This window comes from Neomonachus schauinslandi, chromosome 6, assembly GCF_002201575.2.
Source record: "Neomonachus schauinslandi chromosome 6, ASM220157v2, whole genome shotgun sequence".
Classification (NCBI taxonomy): domain Eukaryota; kingdom Metazoa; phylum Chordata; class Mammalia; order Carnivora; family Phocidae; genus Neomonachus; species Neomonachus schauinslandi.
The window spans coordinates 54,908,319-54,921,110 of NC_058408.1; the positions used below are offsets into that span (position 1 = coordinate 54,908,319).

Below are 12,792 nucleotides of genomic sequence, written 5' to 3' on the forward strand. Positions count from 1 at the left end.
ATCTATCTATCTATCTATCTATCTATCTATCTATCTATCTATCTATCAAGATTTTATTTATTTATTTGACAGAGAGAGAGACGGCAAGAGGGGGAACACAAGCAGGGGGAGTGGGGCAGGCTTCCTGCTGTGCAGGGAGCCTGATGCGGGGCTCCATCCCAGGACCCTGGGATCACAACCTGAGCCGAAGGCAGACACTTAACGACTGAGCCACCCAGGAGCCCCAAGCTGGGAATTTAAATGCAAGTACTTTGATGCAAGATCCTGGACTTTTAACGTCCGTGTTATGCTCCAGTACCCTCCCCTGTTTCTTCCAGTATAATTCTGTCATGGCTTTGTGCACGGTAAATTGCATTGTTGTTACTCAAAGAATGAATTCATGTTACAGTTTAGCAGGAAGTTACCTTTTACAAAAAAATCTTAATGAATTGTGCTCAGCCAGGTGCTTCCACAGTTATTCTCTCAAGTCAGATTTGCAGCAATCCTCCTGGAGGGGGTAGTTATTCATCCTTGTCTTACAGGTAAATCCATTAGTGCTTAGAAAGGTTAAGTGATTGGCTTAAGGCCATATAATTAATAAGTACCAGAGACAGGATTTAAATTCCAGTTTTATGACTCCAATTTTGTGCTACCTTTCAAGCTATTTTTTTCCCTCAAATGACTTAAGTGATTGAGTTTGCCCTGGAAATAGAAAATAATTATCTTTAATTTGGCACCAGTAATTTTTTTTCCATTTCTTTTTCTGCAAAAGAGTGGGTAGAATTCTTTCATACCAGCACCCATAAGTTCCACTGAGCTGTTCTAGGTCCTGTTCTAGGTCCTGTGCTAGGCACTCTATGGCTAGCAGCTGATTTCATCCTCAAGCAACCCTAGGAAAAAGGTGCTATGAGTACTTCATTTTACAGGTGGAGAAATAGGGACTTAGGGACACAGGATTTGCCCAGGTGCCAATAAACGTCAGAGGCACAACTTGAACTTAACCACATGGTAACCACAGGGCGAGGCTGCCTCTACTCGGACTATGGAAATGATTCTTAACCTTTAGTTTCCATGAGAATCACATTGCTGGGGAAACATTAGGATTCCAGGGTCCCACTTTCGGAGGTTCTTATTCTGTAAATACCACATTAACTTGCTTTTAAAATAAGCACCTCAGGTCTTGGTGGTTGTTGGAAAACACTGTGCTGAGGTCAAAGCCTACGTCTATCATTACACTAGTTCTTTTCCTTCAGGCTGTTTTCATAAAAGACTGTTGGGTAACTGACTTCATTCAGTAAGCACATATTAAACATATACTATTGTCACGGAAAATTACTTCAAGGTTCAGCTTTCATTTTTACTGTATTTTCCTTTTTCTATTTCACATCCGTGTATGGGGATGGGGACAGGGAGAGGAGAACTGGGGACTACTGAGCACTTCTGGAGTGCCATCCCCTCACTTTGGGGAAGTCTAATGCAATATAATAAATGCATCATTTGATGCCGAGGAAATGCAACATTTAGGGGAGAGAAGTTTTCAGACAACTGGGCAATTTAACACAGAAACATCAAAATCTTAATTTTTTTTACAGAAATCTTTCTGAAGGGTATTATATATTTTATGTCCTAAAACTAGAACATACTGATAATTCAAGGTCATCCTTATAACCTTCGATTATTACATTGTCCTCTTATACAGTGACACCCTCAGGGTCTGCCGAGGGGCATGGGGCTTAGTCTGCCTTGTCACTAATTATCTCTGGAACGCTTTGCTGCTGTGGTTTGTTCATCTTGTATTTATCGCCCTAAGGTTATGTGTTAGGAAATGCACTTGAATTCCATTTATCATGCTCACAAAGTTTAAAGAGATTTATTAATAATTGATCAAACACAATTAGGCATTCGCATCACTCATCTATAACTAACGATCACAATTGATATGTGGTTGGAGAGTCACTCTTACACACCTTTTGTGTGTGGGAGAGGGATGCAGAACTCGTGTCTGCGTTACCCGCCCAGGGGTTCTCACCTGGGATACAGGAGGAGCTCGAACTCTGGGGTGGGATGGCTGCCGAGGCGGGAGTTATAACAGAGGGATGGATAGTTCTTAGTCTGGGGGAATCACATGGCTCTTAGGAAGCAGCTCCTTCTGAACAGTTCTCAAAGGGTTCATACCAGTTCCCAGTAGGTCATGAGTCACAGCGCTGGTAGCTAACGTTGATGGAGTGCTCCTATGTGCTCTATCCTCCGCTGAGTGTTTTACATGGATGATCTCATTGAATTCTCATGACCGCTCTATGAAATGGAGTCATTGGGTGAAGTTTACCCAAGATTCTGCAATTAGAACCGGGATGTGCTCCAGGCTGCTGACTTTAGGATTTTGTTCATAACTAGTATGCTAAAGGTCACTTATCATCAAGGGTCATCGCCCTGAGGGAACTGGAGCAGATCAGAACTCCTTAGAAAACCTCCACTGTGTCCACTCACCAGGATTCCTCATTCTGGGAAGACAGAGGAAACTGGGGTATCTGTCCTGGTGTCCTGCTGTCACAAATCCTTCTAGAGTCTGGTCATAAACTTAGACCTCCTGAGGAGGATTGCTGAAATCTGTATGTGTGGATTTCTTCCTTTTCCATAATCTGGGCTTTGGGGCAAAAGAGAAGGGCACACCAATACTTCTAATGCAATCATTTCTTCCCCAGAGATCATTAAGGTATAGAGAAACGTTTGCTCTCGAAATGATCTCAAACTACGTTGCGATTCTATTATATGTTTGCCCAGTCTCTTTCCTTGGAACCAACTCTTCCAGATTATACACTTTTAAACTGCCACAAGGATCCTCACCTCTCAGTACTTGCCTGATCTTCTGCAATAGCCTCTTTTAGTCAGAGTCTAAGTGAACTGAGGGTAAGCCAAGCCAAACCTGACAAGACACTACATTCCAAAAACATCAATTATTTGACACTTGTAACACATCTCCCCATAGAAACTTCTTTATAAAAGGTGCTTCTACATTTCTTTAGTCCACTGCCATTGTGTTTTTAGCCCATAGGCTTGCTGCAAGTCTGAAGCCCAACCACCATTTACACAATTGCTTCTTCGCAAAATTATGCACTGAAGTCTCACTTGATCCCTAAAACATTTGTTTAAAGTGGGATATTTTGTTAATTTGAGATTACGTTTATAAGATTTACAAACATTTTGGTTTTTTTGTTTTATTGGCCCAGGTGTGCAAGTTTTATTCTTCACACTCTTCTTTAAACGTTCTTTCAATTCCTTAATGAAGTTTCCAAACTTCACTTACTCAATTGCCTTTAAAGCCACTTATAAGTGACAGAAGAAGAGTAGCTGTACTACATTTTAATAATCCTCATTTGATCTCAAAAGATGGAGATCTGCCAATCATCAGTATAGCTGCCTCTTGAACAACAATGGGTTTGAACTATGTGGGGACACTTATACATGGATTTTTCTCAGTAAATACCATACAGTACTATAAATGTATTTTCTCTTCCTTATGGTCTTCTTGGTAACACTTTCTTTTCTCTCGCTTACTTTGTTGTAAGAATATGGTATATAATATAAAGATTTTTTTTTTAAATTTATTTATTTGACAGAGAGAGACACAGCGAGAGAGGGAACACAAGCAGGGGGAGTGGGAGAGGGAGAAGCAGGCTCCCCGCAGAGCAGGGAGCCCGATGCGGGACTCGATCCCAGGACCGTGGGATCATGACCTGAGCTGAAGGCAGTCGTTTAACCAACTGAGCCACCCAGGCACCCCAGAATATGGTATATAATATATAACATACAAAATATGGGTTAATCGACTGTTTATATTATTAATAAGGCTTCCAGTCAACTGTAGGCCATTAGTAGTTAAGTTTTTTGGGGAGAGTCAAAAGTTATACGGGGACTTTTGACTATGCAGGGGGTCAGCACCCCTAACCCCTGGGATGTTCAAAGGCCAACTGTACATTTCAAAAAATGTGCTGTTGGAGTCAAAAGCATTTCCAAAAGGAATTTCTAAAATTCCTTTGTGGTGACAGCCTTGGTATAAGAGATGTATGTATTATTATTGTGGTGACTGTTTTGAAGGATGAAACTATTTCTTTGGATGTATAATTGCTGCTCTGTTTCTTAAAAACAAATCTGTCAAGTTTCTTTATACTCTCACTTCCTTTAAGTTACTGAATTACAGATCACTCCTGATTCAAATGACCTGTAATTCAATGACAAAATTCAAAAGCTTGCATTTTTTTTTATGACACCTCAGGCTTATGTGATCATTGAACTTGAATCAGACAGGCATGATAAACTTCAGTAATGGCAGCATTTATATTAATAAGTAAATAAGAAGACACCTACATAGTGCTTTATACCTTTCAAAGATCTGTACATATTATTTCTTAGGGTGAATACAGAGTCGTCTCTAATCATTAGGAATTATTTCCAATTCAAATAAATGACTTTCTTCAAGGAGAACCCAGAAGAGTAGACATGGTCTCAGGTAGAAATGACTCACCAGGAAAGGACTCCAAAGGTAAACGGGGATTCAGGTAATGTCCGGTGCAAACCATGACAGCATCAAAGACAGCTCGTTCCTGCTTCCCCTCTGTCTCTGTGACAACATCCCATTGACCGGTTTCAGAGAAGTCTGGACGCTTCGTTATACTGCACACCATGGTCTGAAAGTGGCAGACAAACACTCACTTTCTGTCAATCACCTTGGGACCTCATGAAATGGCTGGTATGGTAACCATGTTTGTTATTTCATGTGGGCCAAACCTGTCTCAGGGTAAGAGGTCTGTCAATATTGGTTTATCTTCCTGATAAAGAAATTAAGTAACCTGCACAAAGTCTCAAAAGCTGTCCTAGTGTAGGACCCAAGACATCTGCATGCCTTCACTGGAAGGAAGAAACACTTATTCCCAGTGAGGAGATGAGTTACAATACCGAATGCATTGGGAAAATGTAGGAAGAGTTTGGCTCATTATAATTTCTGTGGTTCAGATTCCTAGTCATTTCTTCCCAGCAGGTTTCATGAACAAAATTCATTTTTCCTTTCGTCTCAAGAAAAAAATTTCTAAATCACATCCCGAATAAGAATTTGGATTCAGAAGAGGACTCAGAAAAGTCAATATCTTAATGATTTATTTGAGTAAAACATGAGAAATGGGAGAAGTGAGGAGCCTTTATTATCTACCTTATTCAGATAGATATAAAATCAGGAATAAATTTACTTAGGATCTCCTTTCCATTAGATTGCTGACTGGGCAGCCCCCATTCATTAACCTTCCATAGCCCAAGTTGTCTTACCCTAAACCGAATGTATTTCAGAAGGTCAAAGTGCTCGGCAAATTCTTTGAGATAGTCCCAAAATTTTCCTTGGTTCATGAAATTGGGATAATCTTCTTGGAAGGGGAAGTCACTATAACATGACATTTCTTTGCAGACATTTGTCACTAATGATCTGTAGACCCTGGTCATCCCATCTTTAGAAGTTTCCTGTGGTGAAACATAGTTAGCTTGATGGGGTGGGGGAGGCAGGAAGAAAAAAGATTCCATTTGTAATTCCAAAGAGTTCCAGGAAAACAGCATTGGATCTCCATGTTATAGTTGTCAGAAATCATTGGTGAGATTGGAATTATTAAACACAGTATCCTTCTCAAACTACAAAGAAATTAACAAAATTTAGCAGGCCTCTCCAAGACTAACATTGCCATTCAGTGATTCCATGAACATGGGGCCTACGGTCTGACTTGCTTATTTTTTTCGCCATCCTCAATCTCTCCACTCATGAGGACTTCTTCCTCTTGCCTTTGCTCACAGAACTGCTCACTGATTTTTGTATTTATTGTCTAGGTATACTTTCTTTTTCTTGTTTTTAGATTTATTTATTTATTTTAGAGAGAGAGAGCACATGTACAAGTTGGGGGGAGGAGCAGAGGGAGAGAGAGAGAATCTCAAGCAGACTCTGCACTGAATGTGGAACCCAATATGGGGCCCGATCCCATGACCCTAAGATCATGACCTGAGCCAAAATGAAGAGTTGGACGCTTAACTGACTGAGCCACCCAAGTCACCCACTATGTATATTTTCAGTCACTTTCTCTTTATTGGCTCCTTCCCATCAGCACTTATACTGAAGACTCTAATTTTATTTTATTTTATTTTATTTTTTTAAGATTTTATTTATTTATCTGACAAAGAGAGAGAGAGAAAGCACAAGTAGAGGGAGTGGCAGAGGGAGAGGGAGAAGCAGGCTTCCCGCGGAGCAGGGAGCCCGATGAGGGGCTCGATCCTAGGACCCTGGGATCATGACCGGAGCCGAAATCGAGAGTCAAATGCTTAACTAAGCCACCCAGACACTCTTATTTTCTTTTTCTTTTTTTTAATAACTCAAAATTATTTTCTAAAATTTATCTGTATTACTTTAGAGTGGGGGAAGAAAACCAAATCAACCGTGGGGTCAAATAGCAGAAGGTACAAAAACCAGACCCAGTGTTTTCTTTCCACATTGACATTTGGTGGCTCAATCAGGGTCACAGTACACCAGAAGAAGCTTTTTCCCCTAGCACACTATAATCCTAGGGTTGTGACCAAACCTGCTTACATACATTTGCTATTTCTGTTTTCTTCACCGTGTATCAAAGACTGGCCCATGCCACCTTCTCCATGAAGGCTTCCCTCATACCAGTTTGAAGTACTCTCCTCCACCATGAGCTCCCACTGAACGTTGCTTTTCAATTACTACTGAAACATCCAGTACTTAGGCCGCCTATCTTCTGACACTTTATACCCCACCAACGGGACGGATCCCTAGGTCCCTGCTGAAGATCCTGCTACTCCCAGTTACCAGGACCAATCCTGGCCCGAGGCAGGTGGTATTTGGTCACTTCCAGCCCTTACTTCTGTTGCTCAAGTCACCTAACAGCTGGCCTAGCCCTAGGTGTAACCCCCCCAGGATGCACATTCCACTCCTTAGAAGGATTGATCAATGCCTTGGCTCTTTTTATTGTGATAATGTGAAAGCTACCCAACCGCCTACCCCAACCTTTCAGGGTCTGGATTCTTGCTTCACTCTTGCCAATTCTCTTCCCAAAGACCTGAGTAATCCTGTGGGCTGGAGCTCCACTCCCTGATGCCAACTTCCATCCTTTCAAAAGCGTCATCTGCTCCATATTCACAAATGCCATTCAGCCTAACCTATGCGACACTGTTGCTTTGTCTCAGGATGTCCATGGTCTAGAAATCACTGTAACTTCCAATACTATGTTTGTGTATCAGACTTAACTCTTCCTTCCTCCCTCTTCCAACTGCCCCTGCCCTGCCAAGTCTCTAAGTTCATCACTATGCTGCACACAAGCCTGTGGTGTTGCAGTGAGCTGCTTTTTTAGGTGATCATCAAGGTAGGCTGAAGGCACCATGCATGAACAGGGACAAAGCAGACCGCCAGATTATGACTGATGGAGGTGGGAGGGTACAAACTACGCACAGTAAACTTCCATAGTCCCCCGATGTCATTACTTCTCTCAAAGCAGGTGGGCTCCAGGTCCTCATCCAAGCAGCACTTGATGGAGGACAGGCCACTCACACCAGCTCCAATCACTGCAACTCGCCTGGCCATGGTACTCTGTTGGGGGAAAGTAGGGCTGAGCTTCTTTATATGACAAGACTGGAAGGAACCTCCTGTCATAGAACTCAACTCTTATAGTGGTATACACACCCTCTTTGAGCTGAGGCAGATTCACATTTTGGTTAAAAATGAAATCAGACTCTGGAAATCAGAGTGTTTGGTTTAAATCTTAGTGTCACTTACTAATAGTGTGACCTTGGACTAGCTGTTTGTCTTCTCTGGGCCTCGGTTTTCTATTGAGTACAATGGGAATGGAAATAATAATAATAATAATATCTTAAATATTTGTTATGAAATGAAATGATTGATATGTTGGAAGGATTGTAGAAGTGTGTCTCCTACATAGTAAGTGCTCATTTAAATTTAGTTCTTATTATTAATTAGTATAGTCAGGACCTTGATCCCCTTGAGACTTTATTTATTTTTGTTTAATTTTTAAACATGTTTTATTATTAGTAGTAGTGTTTAAGTAGGCTCCATGCCCAATGTTGGGCTGGAACTCATGACCCTTAGATTAAGAGTTGCATGCTCTACTGACTGAGCCAGCCAGGTGCCCCTTGGGACTTTAGATCCCCTCAGTATTAAAAGGGCCCTTTGCTACCACCTAGTCCCTCTGGACCCTAGGAACTGCAGCTGGCAAAAATGTTAGTTTTATTCAAAGCATCTAGAGTCCTGAAGAATAGCTGGCCATGGGTCATCTCCTGCCATACAACAAAGATATTCCATGAGTTAAGGGCGGGCCTTAATCTTGCACAGAGGCAAGACAGACTGACCATAATTTAGAAGAAAGCCCCCAAAGAAAGTTATATGGGACATTCTAGATGAGGTCTTATAGAAATGTGGAAGCCCATGTTTGTCAGTAGAGACTGGAGGAAGTACGTGTCCCAGGGATTTATAGCCAGTTTTTCTTGGTATTATAATCTGGATTTCTGCAAACATCAATATAGCTTTTGTATTGACAGATGGGTTAACCACTCAGTTAATCCCAGCAAATTGGCTATGTTGAAGAATTGTCTGAGTTTTAAATGAAGTGACATTACTTATACAAAAGTGCCTACCACCAAATATTTATCAGTGTTCATTCCCTAGCTCCCTAATTGTCTCCCTCTTTCCCTCTCTTTCTCCTAGAAAAGACATCTCACAAAGACAAAATTAATCAGCAAGTTTGGAAATAAATAGGCATATATACCTGTGGGTTCCTTTGGGTTGAGGAGTCGGATTTCTAGACAGCTTTTAATCAGAAATGAATGGCCTCCGCCAATAAGAACACTGGAATTTTCAGGCCACTAGGTAGAAGCCTGAAGTTGGTACATCTCAGCTGTGCTCTGTCTTTGCAGTAATAACACAAAAGAAATGGTTGCTTAATTGAACTGGTAAAGTGCAAAATGGGCTACAGTGAATAGACTGGCAGCAAACTGATTCATTCAACAACGCACCCTGGGTATCTCTAAGTGCAGTTACTGAGTCAAGTGTGAGGGACCCAAAGATGAAGACCTGATGACTAAATAATAGTACTAAATAGACCCGGTGACTGTCCACAAGGAGACGCCACCATATGGAGAGATGTGGACACACATGATATCACATGGTATGTTCCTGTAATAGCAGCGTGCTCTGGGTACAGATGTTTGCAGCACTGTTGGGCTGTTTAACTCTGCCTGGAGGCCTAGTTAGAGACGCTGAGTGGGCTGTGTTTTTCTGGGGTGAGAACACCTTGTCCTTTACAGACCAACTTAAGAGACTGTTCAGGCCGCAAAAACAAACTGGGAATTTATGTCTCTTAAAATTACACAACACTTGCAGATTACAAATCTCCGAGTGAGGGCAGTGATTTAAAAAACAGGCTTCGAATCACTGAGGGAAGTTGGTGAGTGAATTGGAAATGGGCAGATGTGGGTTCTAGTTCTCCCTCCGCCTCTAACCAGCTGTATACATTTAAACAATATCTTTATTTCCCTGTGAGATTGTTCCCACATTTGTAAAACAGAGGTTTCTAGTAGTTTTCCCCTTTTCCCTTCCAGCCCAAGAGAATTGTTTTTATGTCTGAATGACAAGTATTTGGTACCAAAATAGGTGTGAATTGAAAGGTAGGAGAGATACTGCAGGCTTGAAGGATGGGGGGGGGGAAAGGAGGGGGGGGGGGGCGGGGGGCTGGGTGGGGTGAGGACATAAGGTGTGTGTAAGCTCTTTGTAAACTAGAAAGGGTGCTATGAATGGAAGGTTCTCTGTAGCTCAAATGTTGCTTATAATGAGTTCCTTGGTAGAGATGAGCCCTAAACTATTGAACTGGCTTTTGAATGACATGAAAACCCCATCCCAAACCTGCCAGACCAGAAAATGTAGGAATCATTTTCGAGACATGGAGAGATTTGGGTGATTTGCAAATCATGCGGTGGATTATGATTTATTTGAATCTCATCTGTTTATATTTCTTATCATCACCCACCAATGCCCTTACATTGTTATAGAATTTCCTAATACCAAACTGTGGAGGATTTTATGTTTCCCAATGCCTGGCACTACCAGCTCATCCATCAGATGAAATCAGAGGTGAGAAGAGAATTATAGAAAGTCCCATGATTCTATGATTCCAACCAACACCTTTCTTTCAGATGGTTTCTCCCTACAACCTAACTTTGTTTCCTTACAATGCTCCTTTGCTTTCTGACTTTCTCCTTAATTTAACCCTAATCAAGAGGCTCCTGAAGAAGAGAATCACATACATTTCTAAGGAATGCACTTACCAAGGAGAATATTCATCCGCTGCAAAAGCAGTTTCTGGAATCATCTCCCCATTAAAAAAAAAAAAAAAAAGACAACAACAAAGAAGAATAATCCAGGACACTTACCTTGTTGGCACAGAGCAGATACTCTGACAAATTATTTCTCAAAGCAAATAGACAAAGACAGTGTTTGCCTTAAATTATTTTTTTCAAAACTCAAAGTCTTTGTTCTAAAAGGAAAACAAAGGAAAGCTGACTTTGATCAAGTGGTCTCAGTGAAACAAAACCATTTGCCTTCCCAGTCATCCTGGTGACAGCAGAAAGTGTCCCACTCACCGAGGATAAAAAGTTGCGTAGGACAAGAGCTGGATACTTCCGTGATCTCAGGGGAGGGCTAAACGACAAGTTACAATACTGGCTTTGGAATCAAAGAACATAAACTACTTCTGCCCCTTTTCCCCACCCTCTTAAACGTCACAGTTCCGGCAAAGCCGGAAACTTCAAGGAAAGCTTGTTCAGCGGCTGCTCTTCTCATGGTAACCTTTAGAGGGCGCCAAAGTCACCTCCAACGTCACAGCCGTTCCTGAAACAGGCCTGCGGCCTGCCAAACACTTTTGCATCATTAGTCCTTTGAGCCATCATAGGGGCAGTCCAAAGAATAAAGTAATTTAGGTGACTGTCACCTCATCAAGTTCTTTCATGTCTAGAGCTCTCTAACCCCAGAAATATGATTTTAAAATCCAGAATTTAGAAGGGATTTAAGCAGTGTCATCCTTTTAGAAAGGGTCAGCAGAGGGAGCTGGTAAAACGAGTTTGAGAAAGCATAAAATTAGTTTTAAATATTAGCCTAGGGAACCGTACGAAAGAATAATTACAGAAGCAACAATAGAATACTAAATAGGCACCATCTTTTTTTCTTCTCCATCAAGTGCTTGGAAGCTGGCCATCTTAAGTTCATTGAATGGTTTCTGGACCAGGAGCACAAATGCAATGTCCACAAGGGTCAGGAGGGTAACTCAAAGGAGGAGAGGGCCAGGTTAAGATGGACTGGAAAGCACATCTCCAGTCTGTTAGCTTCAGGTAAATGGTGCTATTTGAGAACATGAGCCCCAAATTACAATTTTAGACTCTTCAGTAGAAAATGAAAATCCAGATTTTTATATGAAATCTTCAGTTGGTAACAAATTAATTTTTTCTTTTGAAAACTATTATGCTCTCAGAAAAGTTGAAAGAACGGTTTTGTTAATGAACAACAATGTATCCCTCACCCATATCTTCAGCCATCAACCTCTTGGTACATTTTCTTCTTCTCTTAATACACACACACACACACACACACGTGCACATACACACACCCATCTGAGTATAGTCTTTATTATTTTTTTTGAAGATTTTATTTATTTATTTGAGAGAGAGAGATTGAGAGAATGAATGGGAGGAGGGGCAGAGGGAGAAGCAGGCTCTGGAGCCCGACGCAGGACTCGATCCCAGGACCCTGGGATCATGACCTGAGCTGAAGGCAGATGCTTAACCGACTGAGCCACCCAGGCGCCCTGAGTGTAGTCTTTAAACACCAGGGATGCCATCAGGATATTCCAGCATATATCTCACAAGAATAGAGGCACTCGTCCACACATTCACATTACTATTACTACATCTAAGAAAATCTATATAAATTCAATAATACCAGCCAACATACCCAGTCTACTTTCAAATTTCTTCAGTTGTCTCCAAAGCGTTCTTATCTAGTGGCATACCAGAGTGGCTTGTACAGTGAGAAGGTGTGCATCTCTTCCAACTCCAAGTTCAGTGATATCACAGTAGCTGGACATTCATTGGTCAGGGTGGGAATATTTATACCATGGAAATTGGCAGTTACGCTAAGTCTGGGATCCTCTCTATCCCATGGCTAGTTTATTGGCACACCACTCTTTTTTGAGGTATAACTGATACACAGAAAAACCCTGCATATATTTAATGAATGTAATTTGATGAGTTTGGAGTTTGGACATATTCCATACACTTGTGAAACCATCACCACAATCAGGATAATAAACATACCCATCACCTTCAATAAGTTTCCTCATGCTCTTTTGTTTGTTTTTGGCAAGAATACTTGATGTGAGATCTACCCTTTTAACAAATTTTGATGTGCACAATATGTATTTTAACTATATGCACTATGTTGGACAGCAGATTGCTAGGACTTATTCATCTTGCATAACTGAAAATTTATTTATTTATTTATTTATTTTTAAAGATTATTTATTTATTTGAGAGGGAGAGAGAGCACAAGCCGGGGGAGCAGCAGTCAGAGGGAGAAGCAGGCTCCCCGCTGAGCAGAAAGCCCGATGCGGGACTTGACCCCAGGACCCTGAGATCATGACCTGAGCTGAAGGCCGACACTTAACCAACTGAGCCTCCCAGGAGCCCCGAACTGAAACTTCACACACG

At 41.4% G+C, this 12,792-nt stretch overlaps 1 protein-coding gene across 2 annotated transcripts in view; it reads right to left on the bottom strand.

Annotated features, from left to right (window-relative positions):
• Nucleotides 1-10,737, bottom strand: part of FMO4 (flavin containing dimethylaniline monoxygenase 4) — a 22,642-nt gene extending 11,905 nt beyond the window's left edge. Inside the window, exons 1-5 of one of the 2 annotated variants that reach the window (XM_021682638.1) lie at nt 10,360-10,737; nt 8,805-8,944; nt 7,475-7,612; nt 5,296-5,484; nt 4,502-4,664 (exon numbers count right to left, since the gene is read on the bottom strand). In XM_021682638.1, coding sequence (XP_021538313.1) covers nt 4,502-4,664; nt 5,296-5,484; nt 7,475-7,606 — 484 coding nt within the window. In that variant the 5' untranslated portion in view covers nt 7,607-7,612; nt 8,805-8,944; nt 10,360-10,737. Of the gene's footprint in view, nt 1-4,501; nt 4,665-5,295; nt 5,485-7,474; nt 7,924-8,804; nt 8,945-10,359 lie in introns of those variants that run through there. The other variant, XM_021682637.1, reaches the window with a different exon arrangement.
• Between the last annotated feature and the right edge of the window lie 2,055 nt (nt 10,738-12,792).